Raw genomic sequence first — 11,866 nt, 5'->3', positions numbered from 1 at the left:
GGAATAAGGAGAGGGAGGAGGAGGGAGAATTGGAGGGTCAGCCGGAGCTGTCCTGCGCTCCGCCCTCGCCCCTCCCGCCGGCCTCAGCGCCGGGCGCCGCGCAAGGCCACCCATGCCCTTATAAGGGTGGCTGTCGCCGGGGCAACGAGCGCCCGCCCCCAGCCCGCGGCGCGCGCCCCTGCCCCCGCCCCCGCCTCCGCCCCCGCGCCTGCCCCGCGAATGGAACGTTGTGTGTCAAACCGGCCGCAGCGCGAGGCCGGCGCACGGGGTCGGCAGCAGCGGCGAGAGCGAGGCTCGGGCCCAAGCTCAGGCCCAGGCCTGGCGTGCGCGGCCACAGCAGGGGCAGTAGCTTGGGAAGCGCCGGCCCGCGGCCCTGCAGGCCCCGAGCGGCCGCCGGGGGGCCCCGGGAAACCGGGGGGCGCGGCGACCGGTCCCGGCGCCCGCCCGCCGCCCCTCCCCCTAGCCGCGGGCGGCCGCGCAACTTGCGGCCAAACTTTCACCCCGGCCTCCAGCACCCGGATGGCGGCTCGCTAAGTTGGCCGCAGCACCCGACCGAGCGGCGGCCAGGCCAGAGAGCGCCCCCTGCGCAACCCGGGCTGGGCCATGGCCCGCGCGCCCCCGCCGGGGCCCCAGGGCGGCGGGGCGCGAGTCCCCGGGCTCCCCGGCCTGCGCCTCTAACGCGCCCCCCCCAGTCTCGGGCCCGGCCCCGCGCACACGTGGGGAAGTTGACCTGGAACCGGCCCGACCAGTTCCGCCCGGACGCCCGGACTGGCCTCAGGAAGTTGCTGCAAAACTTTTTTGGGGGGTGCAGCCTGTGCCCCCCGCGCGCTGGGGGCGGATGTGCACCGGGTAGAGTCCCCCGGGCTGACAGGGGGGCCCGGCGAGAGGAGCGCGGAGGGGGCGCCCTGGCGCCGCTGCCCTGGGGCTATGGCCATGGTGACCGGCGGCTGGGGCGGCCCCGGCAGCGGCGGCGACACGAACGGTGTGGACAAGGCGGGCAGCTACCCGCGCACCGCCGAGGAAGACTCGGCCTCACCCCCTGGCGCCGCCAGCGACGTGGAGCCAGGCGACGAGGAGCGGCCAGGGCTGCAGGTGGACTGCGTGGTATGCGGGGACAAGTCGAGCGGCAAGCACTACGGCGTCTTCACCTGCGAGGGCTGCAAGAGCTTCTTCAAGCGGAGCATCCGCCGCAACCTCAGCTACACCTGCCGGTGAGTCCCCCATCCGCGTCCTGCCGCCGGCCCGGCCTGGACCGGGCCCTGACCTGCTCGGTCACCTTGGGCCTCTCGCTGACCTTCCTGGGCACCCCCATTACCCCTCTGATATAGGGGCACAGTCCCCTGTCTCCCTCTCCAGTGCATTCGTGGGATTGTGCAAACAGTTGGCGCTGTATGCTTGCAGTTCTCCCCATCAGGTGGTCCCTTGAGCCTTCCGCCCCAGTTTCTCGCTCTTCCTCCCTCCCTCGCTTTTCTCCGGAGAGAGGTTATCTCCACGTGAAGAAGGATTGGGGTGCTGTCAGGGGTGGGACTCTAACCGCAGGCACCCCTTTTCTTGGGAACGTCGTTGTGCGGGGGCTCCACTGGAGTCGAACGTGGAACTTGGACTGTGCAGCTCGCAGCGTCCAGGGGCCATTGTCTGCGGCCGCGGGGATCAATACGGCGCGCCCTTGGGGTCAAATATCACTTCCAAAGTCGCCCTAGTCACGGAGGCATTGGCGAAAGCGAGGCAGAGGTGGCACAGGACAGCCTCCTTTGCATGGGGGACTCTATTGTGGGAGAGCTGGGTCTGCTCATCGGGGTAACCTCTCCCCCCTCTCACCCTGGGCCTTGGGTCACCGGAAACTGCTGCTGGAGGGCGGGGAGGATGGGGAGGACAGGGAGGACGGCTGGATTTGATCACACCTTTGCTGCTTCACCCCGGGGAGCCAGGAATGGGATGAGACCTGGGGCTCCTGGAAAATCCCAGAAACTTAGGTGGTTCCACTTAGGGTGACATGAATGTTTCCAAGAAGGTCTGGGCTGTCGTCCCCGTTGACAGGGTGGGCCTTTGCTAGCTTCTCAGGTTGGAGCTGGGATTGGGTGTCCAGCCCAGGCCCCCTTTCCCACCCTTGGGTGAGCATCTTTTCACTCCATTAACAAGCCCCTACACTGTGATTTCCATGAACATGCCTGGGCTCTGCAGAGCCAGTATGGGGAGTCCCTTTTTCGGTATGCATGAAACAGGCCCAGCGAGGTCCTGGTGTCTGTTCAGGGTCAATCAGGGAGAGAACCTGCCCCAGTTGGAGCTTAGCAAGGGGAAATGTGGGGTGGGGAAAAAGGGGTGGCTAAGTTGGGGTCAGTGCCCTCCCCAGGAAGGAAGGGCTTGTTGGTGAGGCTACTGGGCTGGTCCCTGGGCACCTGGAGTTTGGCCCTAGGTTCCGGGGTCAGGGCCTCTCTGGGATGGCCATGTGTATGTATAAGGTGGCTTCCTTCCTCCTCCAGCGCAAACTGGGCCACCAGACTGGCCTCATTCTTGCTGCTGATATGACTGCCTGCTATCTGGCCAGGTCTTTGGGGAGGGCAAAGGAAGGGCTCAGGTGATTTTGGGGTTCCAGAGGCTCCCTGAGGGCGGTAGCACCAAGACGAGGTAAAGGAGGCATTGTTAGGAGCTGGCAAGTTCTTCACAAGCTCAGCGCTGTGTCACCAGGTGAAGTCACTGCCCATCTCTGAGTGTCAGATTGATTCAGCAAAGTTCCCTCAGGTCCCTCCTGGGTGGTGTGATGCCAGCCCTTCAGAGAGATACTAGCTTCCAGCCCAGCCCTCTCGCAGTCTGGTAGTGACACAGTGAGATGCAGATGCTACCAGCCTGTGGGGTCTGGGCTGAGCCAGAGGAAGGGATAGGTTTGAGTCCCCGGTGGAAATGAAAGGTTCTGCCTGAGGGTCAGGGAGCGCTGCCTGGAGGAGGGCAATGGGAGGTGGGTCTTAAAGCATAAGGGGTTTGGTCCAGCAGATGCCCAGTGGCAGGCTGGGGAAACAGTGGTGTAAGATGAGACTGCCCACCATGAAAGAAGTTAGAGCTGAGGGGGCCTGAAATGCTGGACTGAGGGCCACAGGGAGCCATGGAGGGTGTGTGAGCAAGGGAGAGCTCTAATCAAATTGAACTGGAAGCCAGAAGCCCTAGGAGGAAGCTTAGTTGGGTCCTGGTGTTGGGCCAAGCATGTACTTACTTGTTAGGTGGGATAAGAGAACTTTGTTTCCCCATTTGGAGAACCAGGAGAGAGAGCAATCCCGACTCCAGAGCCGGGGAAGTTGAGGCAGAAGGTTCTGGGCCTTCCTGGAGGCCAGGGGGCCCTGAGAAAGGCCCTGCCTGCCCTCCCACCCGCCCACTCTCGGCCTGGCTGTTTCCAGCTGGCTGCCCCCAGCCCGCTGCCCAGGACCCTCCCACCGCTGCCTGCTGGGCTTTGTTCTGGTTCTGCCTGAGCTCCCTCCGCCTTAGCAGGGCCTCCTTCTGGGGGCTGGGGCTGTTTAGAGACAGAGGCCTGGGCTCTGAGGCTGCCACATGAAGGACCCAGGTACTCGGAGGCCCTCCAGTGTCTCAGCTCTCCTAAAGCTGCCATTGGCACTCCTTGCTGGGGCCTGACACCTTCTCCCAGAGCCCCTCAGATTTCCCCAGACCAATCACGTTTCATATGGAGTTGGCCTCTGGCCTCCCATTTCCAAATGAAGAAACTGAGGCTTGGTGGAGAAATCACTGCCAGAGGGTCAGGGCACTGCCTGTCCAGCTGAGAGAACTTCTTTGTGTTCCCTTGGAAGTCCAGGGGTGTCTGCCCCAGGTTTGGGCCTTAGGGAGCCCTGAGCTCAGGGTGGAGAAAGTTATGGAGGAGCAAGGGGAAGAGGTGCTGGGACATTTGAACAGTTTTCTGAATTTTCTTGCTTGGGGTTGACTCTAGACAAAGCTCACTCACTGCTTCACAGGGTCGGGGTGCATGTACCATCCCTGGGAGAGGCAAAATGATCCCTAAGGATCACCAGAAGAAAGGTTCTTGGACTCAGGAGTTGGAACATCTTCCCAGAGAAGGGACTTAGGTGTGGGGTCTTAAAGTAGGGACAGGAGTTCGTTTGTTCATTCATTCATTGGTGGCAACCTTGTACAGGATGATAATGCTGGGACCCCACACTGCTGCGACCCCATAGAGGACTGATCCTGGTTTGGCCTGTTCTTTACTCTCTTAGTCAACTCATAAAGCCCAGCTCTCTGACCACGTACCTTCTTTGCTCTCACCTTGCCCTTGAGACAAAAGTGTCATCCCTTAGCCTGACAGCGATAGCCTAAAATAAAGCTGTTTAGGCCTCCGTATTTTCACATTTCCTTGCATTCTCTGCCTTTCCATTCACCTGGGGAACTGTTCATCTTTCAAAACCCAGTTCCAACATACCCTCCCTGGTGTGCTAATCTACTTTGTAACAGACTCCTATTCATCCATCACCACCCACCCCCAATTGTCTTTTCCTCTTTGTTGACCTGCAGGCTTAGCTTCTGTGCCGCTTTGGGGCCACCTGCCCAGCCTGGGGTGATGGGGGCACCAGTATTTCCCAGGTGCAGCCTTCAGAGTTGGCTCATAGGGTGGCTTGGGAAGCAGGATGTCATAGTGATCCACATGGTAACCTCTGTATGCCCACAGGTCCAATCGTGACTGCCAGATTGACCAGCATCATCGGAACCAGTGCCAATACTGCCGCCTCAAGAAGTGCTTCCGGGTGGGCATGAGGAAAGAAGGTGAGTGTCTGTTGGGATAGGGCAGATGGGATAGACAAACGGCCTGTCCTTCACTTTCTCTCTCAGGACCTGATGTCTGCGAACCTGGTTACTACTAATCTTAGATCCCACGGTCCTCCGTCTGGCCCAGGGCTAGAGGAATCTAATTATTTGTGGCTGCCTGGTGGCTGTGCTGGAGCTGGGGCCACAAGGAATGCACTGACTTAGGGCCATGTTAGAACTACTCTCTGGTTCCCCTAGCTTCAGAGGCAGGTGCCCTGGCCTTGACACCTTGGTGACATTCCCCCCCCTCCCAGCCAGGTTACTGCTTTCTAAACAAGGACATATTTTTTTATTTGACTTGCTCTCCCTCTCCCCTCCACCCCTGCTTTATGTTTGCCCAAGGAAGGAACTTGCCCAATTAAGTCAAAGGGCAGCCTGTCCTTCTGCCTGACCCCTGGCCTTGGGAGCCAGAGGGAGGCCCAGCCTCTAGTCTTTGCCCTGAGGACTTGGGCGGACATGTGCTGGCAGCTGGGCCTAGAACTCCACCCTTAGAATTGAAGTAGAACCCAGAGACTTCCACCAGGAGCCTGGCGGCTCTAGAGCAGAATCTGGCCCCCATGCTGGGGTTCAGGTCTCTGTCTGGACTCTCATGGGACAGGCTGCAAGTTCTTCCCTGATTAAAGTTTTTTTTCCCTCTGTTGGGCCTCTAGAAGAAGCTAGCAACATGTGCTCAGACTCTGTCTCTTAAAAGCCATTTGATCTTTCTTTTTGGTCCTTTAAAGTTTGAGGTGACTCTCCTGCCCCCCCCTAGATTTGCATCCACATGTCCATTTGACCTAAAATCCTTATGTACTTCAAATCAGGGCTTCAGGGCTTCAGATTACCTGTCTCAGGGGTAGATACCATCATAATTGCAGCTCATGCCCCAAGAACAGTTCTATCTCAGGACCTTTGCATGGGCTGTTTCCACTGCCTGGCATGCTCTTCCCCCAGACACCTGCGTACTTTCCTCCCTCACTTCCTTTTTTTTTTTTTTCCCCTCCCTCACTTCCTTTTAAGGCAGCGGTTCTCAACCTGTGGGTATTTTCCGATGGCTTTAGGCGATCCCTGTGTTTTGGTTGTTCGACCCCCGCCGGGGTTGCGACCCACAGGTTGAGAACCGTTGTTTTAAGGTTTGCTAAACAGCACCTCCTCAGAGAAGCCCTCCTGATTGCTCTTCATTATCTTCCTTGATTTTTGCACCATTTACTTGCTCCCTCATCAGAATGTCCACTCTCTGAGGACAGGGACTTCTGTCTTGTTTTCTTACATACCCCAGTGCCTATAGACTGGGCCCTAGAACACAGAAGGTGCTCAGTAAATGTTTCTTGGCTTGACTCACTGTCCATTTAGCCCTTACTGTGTGCCAAGTGCTATTCTAAGCAAATTAGATAGATTCTTATGTAATTCATTGATTGCTGTCATCATTTTTATTGTTATCTCCTAAATCTTATAGATGGGGAAACTGAGCACAGAGCACAAAGTCAAAGACCCATTTGCCAGGGTCTAAGAGTAGTGGTTGGGGCTTGAAGCCCCACATTCTGGGCTAAATGAGGAAGAGCTAGGGAAAGGATGCTCAGGAAATGGAACAGAAAGTCCAAAGGCCCTGAGGTGGGAACCTGGCCAGGGGATAGAGGAATAGTACGGGGGGGTGGGGTTAGAATTGAGTGAGTAAAGGGGGAAGGAGAAGACCCTTCAAACCCCCTGAGAGCAAAGCTCAACCTAAGCCCCTGCTTCTGTTCCTGGCTCCCACCTGTGTTCCCTTCCCCATCTGCTCCAGGCAGGTTGACCAGGAGTTCATAGAGATGGCGAGACAGGGCCTGCCAACTCATTAAAACTCTTTAATTAGTCTCTGCCTGACCCCACCTACTTCTGCCCTTCTTTCCACCTACGGGGTCACTGGGGATACTAACTAAAGCCAGCAGTGGGTCCTTCTCCTCATAGTCAAGGCTATTGATGGCAGCTAGTGTTTATTGAGCACCTACTACTACTGTTCAGGACTTCATTCTCAGCACTGGGGCTACTGCAGGGACCCAGACAGATCCTCTTGGGGGCCATGACCTGGGGGGGAGGGCTGGGAGCTAAAGAAATTATCTCATCTCTATAGGAGAGATCACTTGCTTTAGGGACAGGCTGGTCAGGGGCCCCAAGTCCTAGGAAGGTACCCCTTCCCTGGCCACATTTTCAGCTTTGGGACTATCATAATTAACAGATAGGGACCTGATTGATAGGTCAAACCTCCCTGGATGCTGAATGGAGCTCACACAGTCCAGTGGGAGAGGGCCAGGCTTGCATGAAATTTACCCTCATCCAGTAGTCCCATTTCCACCCAGGAAGGTCTCTGCCACTCTGTGGTCCTTCTCTAGGAAGTGAGGTGGGATTTGGGTCTGGACAAGGGCTCAGGCTGGAGGCACATGGCAGAGCAGGGAGGGGCCTGCAGGACCCTGGCCTCTGGTTTCCCAACAAGCTGTGTTCTCATGGGTGGAGTTGGGGGCTTCAGGGAAAAGCTGGATGTGGTGGGCTTTAGAGCGGAGTGGCTGAGTGATAGTCTGATGACTTTGTCTTCCCCCTTTATTCCTCCCTACCTGCCCCCCGTGATTTTCTGGATATCCACTTTTCCCCTATTCTTTCCCTCCTCTTCCCTCTTTCTGCCACCTTTCTCCCCCTTTCTCTGCCCTCCCCATGCTCCTCCATCTCCCTGTTACCCATTTTCCACATTGCTCTCTACCTCCTAACCCCTTATCCCTCTCCCCTCTCCTGTTTCCCCATCTCCTGTCTCCACCATCTCCTTGTCCCCATCCCCTCCCTTCTGCCTCCTTCCCCTTTCTCCTGCCCCTTCTATCTCTGTTCACAGCGGTCCAACGTGGCCGCATCCCACACTCGCTACCAGGCACTGTGGCTGCCTCCTCTGGCAGTCCCCCAGGCTCGGTGTTGGCTGCAGCATTGGCTGGCGGGGACCTCTTCTCGGGGCAACCTGTGTCGGAGCTGATTGTGCAGCTGCTGCGTGCGGAGCCCTACCCCGCAGCAGCCGGGCGCTTTGGTGCGGGCGGCGGTTCATCAGGAGCAGTGCTGGGAATCGACAATGTGTGTGAGCTGGCAGCACGCCTGCTGTTCAGCACAGTGGAATGGGCTCGCCACGCGCCCTTCTTCCCTGACCTGCCAGTGGCCGACCAGGTGGCGCTGCTGCGTCTGAGCTGGAGTGAGCTGTTTGTGTTGAACGCAGCACAGGCAGCACTGCCCCTGCACACGGCACCGCTGCTGGCCGCAGCTGGTCTGCATGCCGCACCCATGGCCGCTGAGCGTGCCGTGGCCTTCATGGATCAGGTGCGCGCCTTCCAGGAGCAGGTAGACAAGCTGGGCCGCCTGCAGGTCGACTCAGCTGAGTATGGCTGCCTCAAGGCCATCGCATTATTCACACCTGGTAAGATGCCCTCCAAAGAGGGGACTAGGGAACTCTTGGGGGGGGCAGGGATCCCATTGCCCTTCGCTTCCTGACCCCCTGCCTGCTAGACCAGCCCTGCCCCTGCCTGCTGTGAGTGCTAATGGGGCAGTAGGGAGGTGATATAGGAGGTGTGACACTCTCGTGCCCCCACCCCAGATCCTAGGTTTCCCTAAGAACTCTGACTCTGGCCCAACCCCAGGCTGGGTTTGGACTGGTGACTCAGTTCCCGTATCCTCTCTGCCTGATTTCTGGGCTCCCTGAGGCTCCCCCTCTATACCCTCATCAGAGTGCTCTTTGTGCTCAGTGATCACTGTAAGCAGAGAGGCAAGGGCACAGATGGAAGGTCCCTGACACCTAATCAGGCCCTCTCTGTCCCCAGTCCCTGTCCCCAGCACCCCAAATCCTCCAATGCTATCCTCCATATTAGGGTGCTCTTCCTAGTTACTGATTATGAGGGTTGCCAGGCAGGGGTGCCCTGACATCTGGTTCTGGGCCCCTGATGTCCTCTGACCCAAAGCCCTTAACTTGCTCCTAAGGTCATCTCCAGGCCTCCAGGGCTGTATTGGATTGAGAAGGGGTGTGGCTTTAAGAGCTTTCCCATTGAGGAAGGGTGAGGCTGTCCTAATACCCTTTGCCAGTTTTTTTTTTTTTTTTACAGAGACAGAGAGTGAGTCAGAGAGAGGGATAGATAGGGACAGACAGACAGGAACGGAGAGATGAGAAGCATCAGTCATTAGTTTTTCTTTTTTTTTGTTTTGTTTTGTTTTTGTATTTTTCCGAAGCTGGAAACGGGGAGAGACAGTCAGACAGACTCCCGCATGCGCCCGACCGGGATCCACCCGGCACGCCCACCAGGGGCGATGCTCTGCCCACCAGGGGGCGATGCTCTGCCCCTCCGGGGCGTCACTCTGCCGCGACCAGAGCCACTCTAGCGCCTGGGGCAGAGGCCAAGGAGCCATCCCCAGCGCCCGGGCCATCTTTTGCTCCAATGGAGCCCTGGCTGCAGGAGGGGAAGAGAGAGACAGAGAGGAAGGAGGGGGTGGGGGTGGAGAAGCAAATGGGCGCTTCTCCTATGTGCCCTGGCCGGGAATCGAACCCGGGTCCCCCGCATGCCAGGCCGACGCTCTACCGCTGAGCCAACCGGCCAAGGCCTCAGTCATTAGTTTTTCATTGTGCGTTGCAACACCTTAGTTGTTCATCGATTGCTTTCTCATATGTGCCTTGACCGCGGGCCTTCAGCAGACTGAATAACCCCTTGCTTGAGCCAGTGACCTTGAGTCCAAGCTGGTGAGCTTTTGCTCAAACCAGATGAGCCTGCGCTCAAGCTGGCAACCTCGGGGTCTCGAACCTGGGTCCTCGACATCCTAGTCCGACTCTATCCACTGCACCACCACCTGGTCAGGCTCCTTTGCCAGTTTTATCCATCCAGCTTCCAAAGCCTTACCTAATTCTAGGGACTGGTGGCATAGCTAGCTCTGTGTGCTAGAAGGTCCCAGACCCTGCTAGGTGTCTTTTTGAGGCCAGGGGTGCAGGAACCAGACCAAAGCCATTCTGGGAAATAGTTTTCATACCTTACTTCTCAGTCCCTCAACTTCAAAGGGCCCCATCGAAACATCTTCATGTTCACTAATGCCATAGGCCCATCTGGGCCTTGCCTTCTTCCCCAAGTCCCCTCCCTCCCCAGCCCCTTCTTTCCCTTGAGCTTGATTAGAACTTGTCCCCATCCACCCTTGTATCACTGTCTGAACCCTTGTGTTATTGTCCTGAGATGAGGCCACCTCCACATCTCTTTTTTTTTTGGACAGAGACAGAGAGTCAGAGAGAGGGACAGATAGGGACAGACAGGAACGGAGAGAAATGAGAAGCACCAATTCTTTGCTGCAGCTCCTTAGTTCATTGATTGCATTCTCATATGTGCCTTGACTGGGGGGCTACAGCAGAGTGAGTGACCACTTGCTTAAGGCCAGCGACCTTTGGGCTCAAGTGTGATCCCACGCTCAAGCCAGTGACCCCTTGCTCAAGCTGGTAAGCCCATGCTTAAACCGGCTGAGCCGGCGACCTTGAGGTCTCCAACCTGGGTCCTCCACGTCCCAGTCTGACACTCTATCCACTGCGCCACTGCCTGGTCAGGCCACCTCCATATCTCAAGGACCAACATTGCCATAGATACCCTCATTTGTGCCCCAGGCCCCTATTTCCCACCTCCTGAGTGTCCCCCTCCCTCTGTACCCACAACCCCAGTGGTGTCCCCAATCACCCCTTGTATCGCGTGTCCTCATTTCATATCCTACCCCATCTGACCTTGTCCTTGTTCTCCCAGATGCCTGTGGCCTTTCAGACCCAGCACACGTGGAGAGCCTACAGGAAAAGGCGCAGGTGGCCCTCACTGAGTATGTGCGGGCCCAGTACCCGTCCCAGCCCCAGCGCTTTGGGCGCCTGCTGCTACGCCTCCCTGCCCTGCGTGCCGTCCCTGCCTCCCTTATCTCCCAGCTGTTCTTCATGCGCCTGGTGGGCAAGACACCCATCGAGACGCTGATCCGAGACATGCTACTGTCTGGAAGTACCTTCAACTGGCCCTATGGCTCAGGCCAGTGACTGGACAGGACCCGGGACACCATGGCCGGGTCTGCAGACCTCAAGGGATGCGACTGCTCAAGCCTCAGGGGGGATCCCCAGAGGACCCCAGCCTCTCTCCTCAACTCCTATTTTTTAAAGACTCTGAAATGTTTGTCTTTTCTGTTTTTTAAATGATCATGAAACCAAAAAGTAACTGATTGTCTAGGCTCCAGCCTTGTCCTTCCCATAACCCTCCGGCCAAGATGGGAAAAAGGACTGAGGTTGCAATCCTGGGACATCTTGTCCCTCAGTGCTTCAGGCATGAACCTGTGGGATGAGGGGGGTTTCTCACTGGTGTGATGGACAGAGGCCTGGTGTCTGGACTGTAGGGGCAGCCACAGCCAGGCAGGAGTCACCTGTACCAAGTGGCTGCTTTTGGACACATGATCCATGTTGGACACTACATTGTGAATGAATCAAGGCCGATAATAAAGGTGTCTTCTACCTGTAGTCTCCATCATCCTTTGAGGGGGTAGGGCAGTTAACCACAGGGACCCAGTCCTGCCACCTGGAAAACCCACAACCTAACAACAACCCTACTTGCTGTTTTTGTTGGATAGTGTTGTGGGGAAACTCAGGCTGGGGTGGGGGGTGGGGTGCTGAGGTCAGCCAGTAAGTCTGTAGGAAAGAAGTGTAGCAGATGGCTCAGGTTCAAAATCAGGCTCCGGCTTCAGAAAGTGAGCCTCATAGATTCACTCATGCTCTGAACCAAACACCTCACTGTTTTCTTTGGTCAGCCTTTAATTATGGTGTCTGGGCCCCAGCATCCTCAGGAAAAACACCTGGGCCTAGTTCTGTTACATGATAGTTCAGACAGAGCCTTATTCCCCTGGCCACAGTGATTGGTTCAGGGAGGGCATATGGCCTAGAGCTGCCAGTGAGGTTGGATGGCAGGATTTGGAACTAGGAGGATATAATCAAAGCAGAACCAAAAGCAGTCAATTTCCCAGGATACTTTAGGAGCCCCTGGATCAAGCCATCTGTGGAAACCTTGGGTTGTTTCTGTTCCATAAGACCTGACTTCCCCCTTTT

At 57.0% G+C, this 11,866-nt stretch overlaps 1 protein-coding gene across 1 annotated transcript; it reads left to right on the top strand.

Annotated features, from left to right (window-relative positions):
• Positions 1 to 252: 252 nt before the first annotated feature.
• On the top strand, positions 253 to 11,284 carry NR2F6 (nuclear receptor subfamily 2 group F member 6). Its single transcript, XM_066349386.1, has 4 exons — positions 253 to 1,211; positions 4,661 to 4,755; positions 7,631 to 8,197; positions 10,539 to 11,284. The coding sequence occupies exons 1-4, from the start codon at positions 928 to 930 to the stop codon at positions 10,811 to 10,813; spliced, it is 1,221 nt and encodes a 406-aa protein (XP_066205483.1). The 5' UTR covers positions 253 to 927; the 3' UTR covers positions 10,814 to 11,284.
• The last annotated feature ends 582 nt before the right edge of the window (positions 11,285 to 11,866 follow it).

The sequence above is a fragment of the Saccopteryx leptura genome, chromosome 1 (genome assembly GCF_036850995.1).
Source record: "Saccopteryx leptura isolate mSacLep1 chromosome 1, mSacLep1_pri_phased_curated, whole genome shotgun sequence".
NCBI lineage: Eukaryota > Metazoa > Chordata > Mammalia > Chiroptera > Emballonuridae > Saccopteryx > Saccopteryx leptura.
The sequence above is the reverse complement of the archived record's forward strand: the minus strand, read 5'-3'. Positions and strand labels throughout refer to the sequence as shown.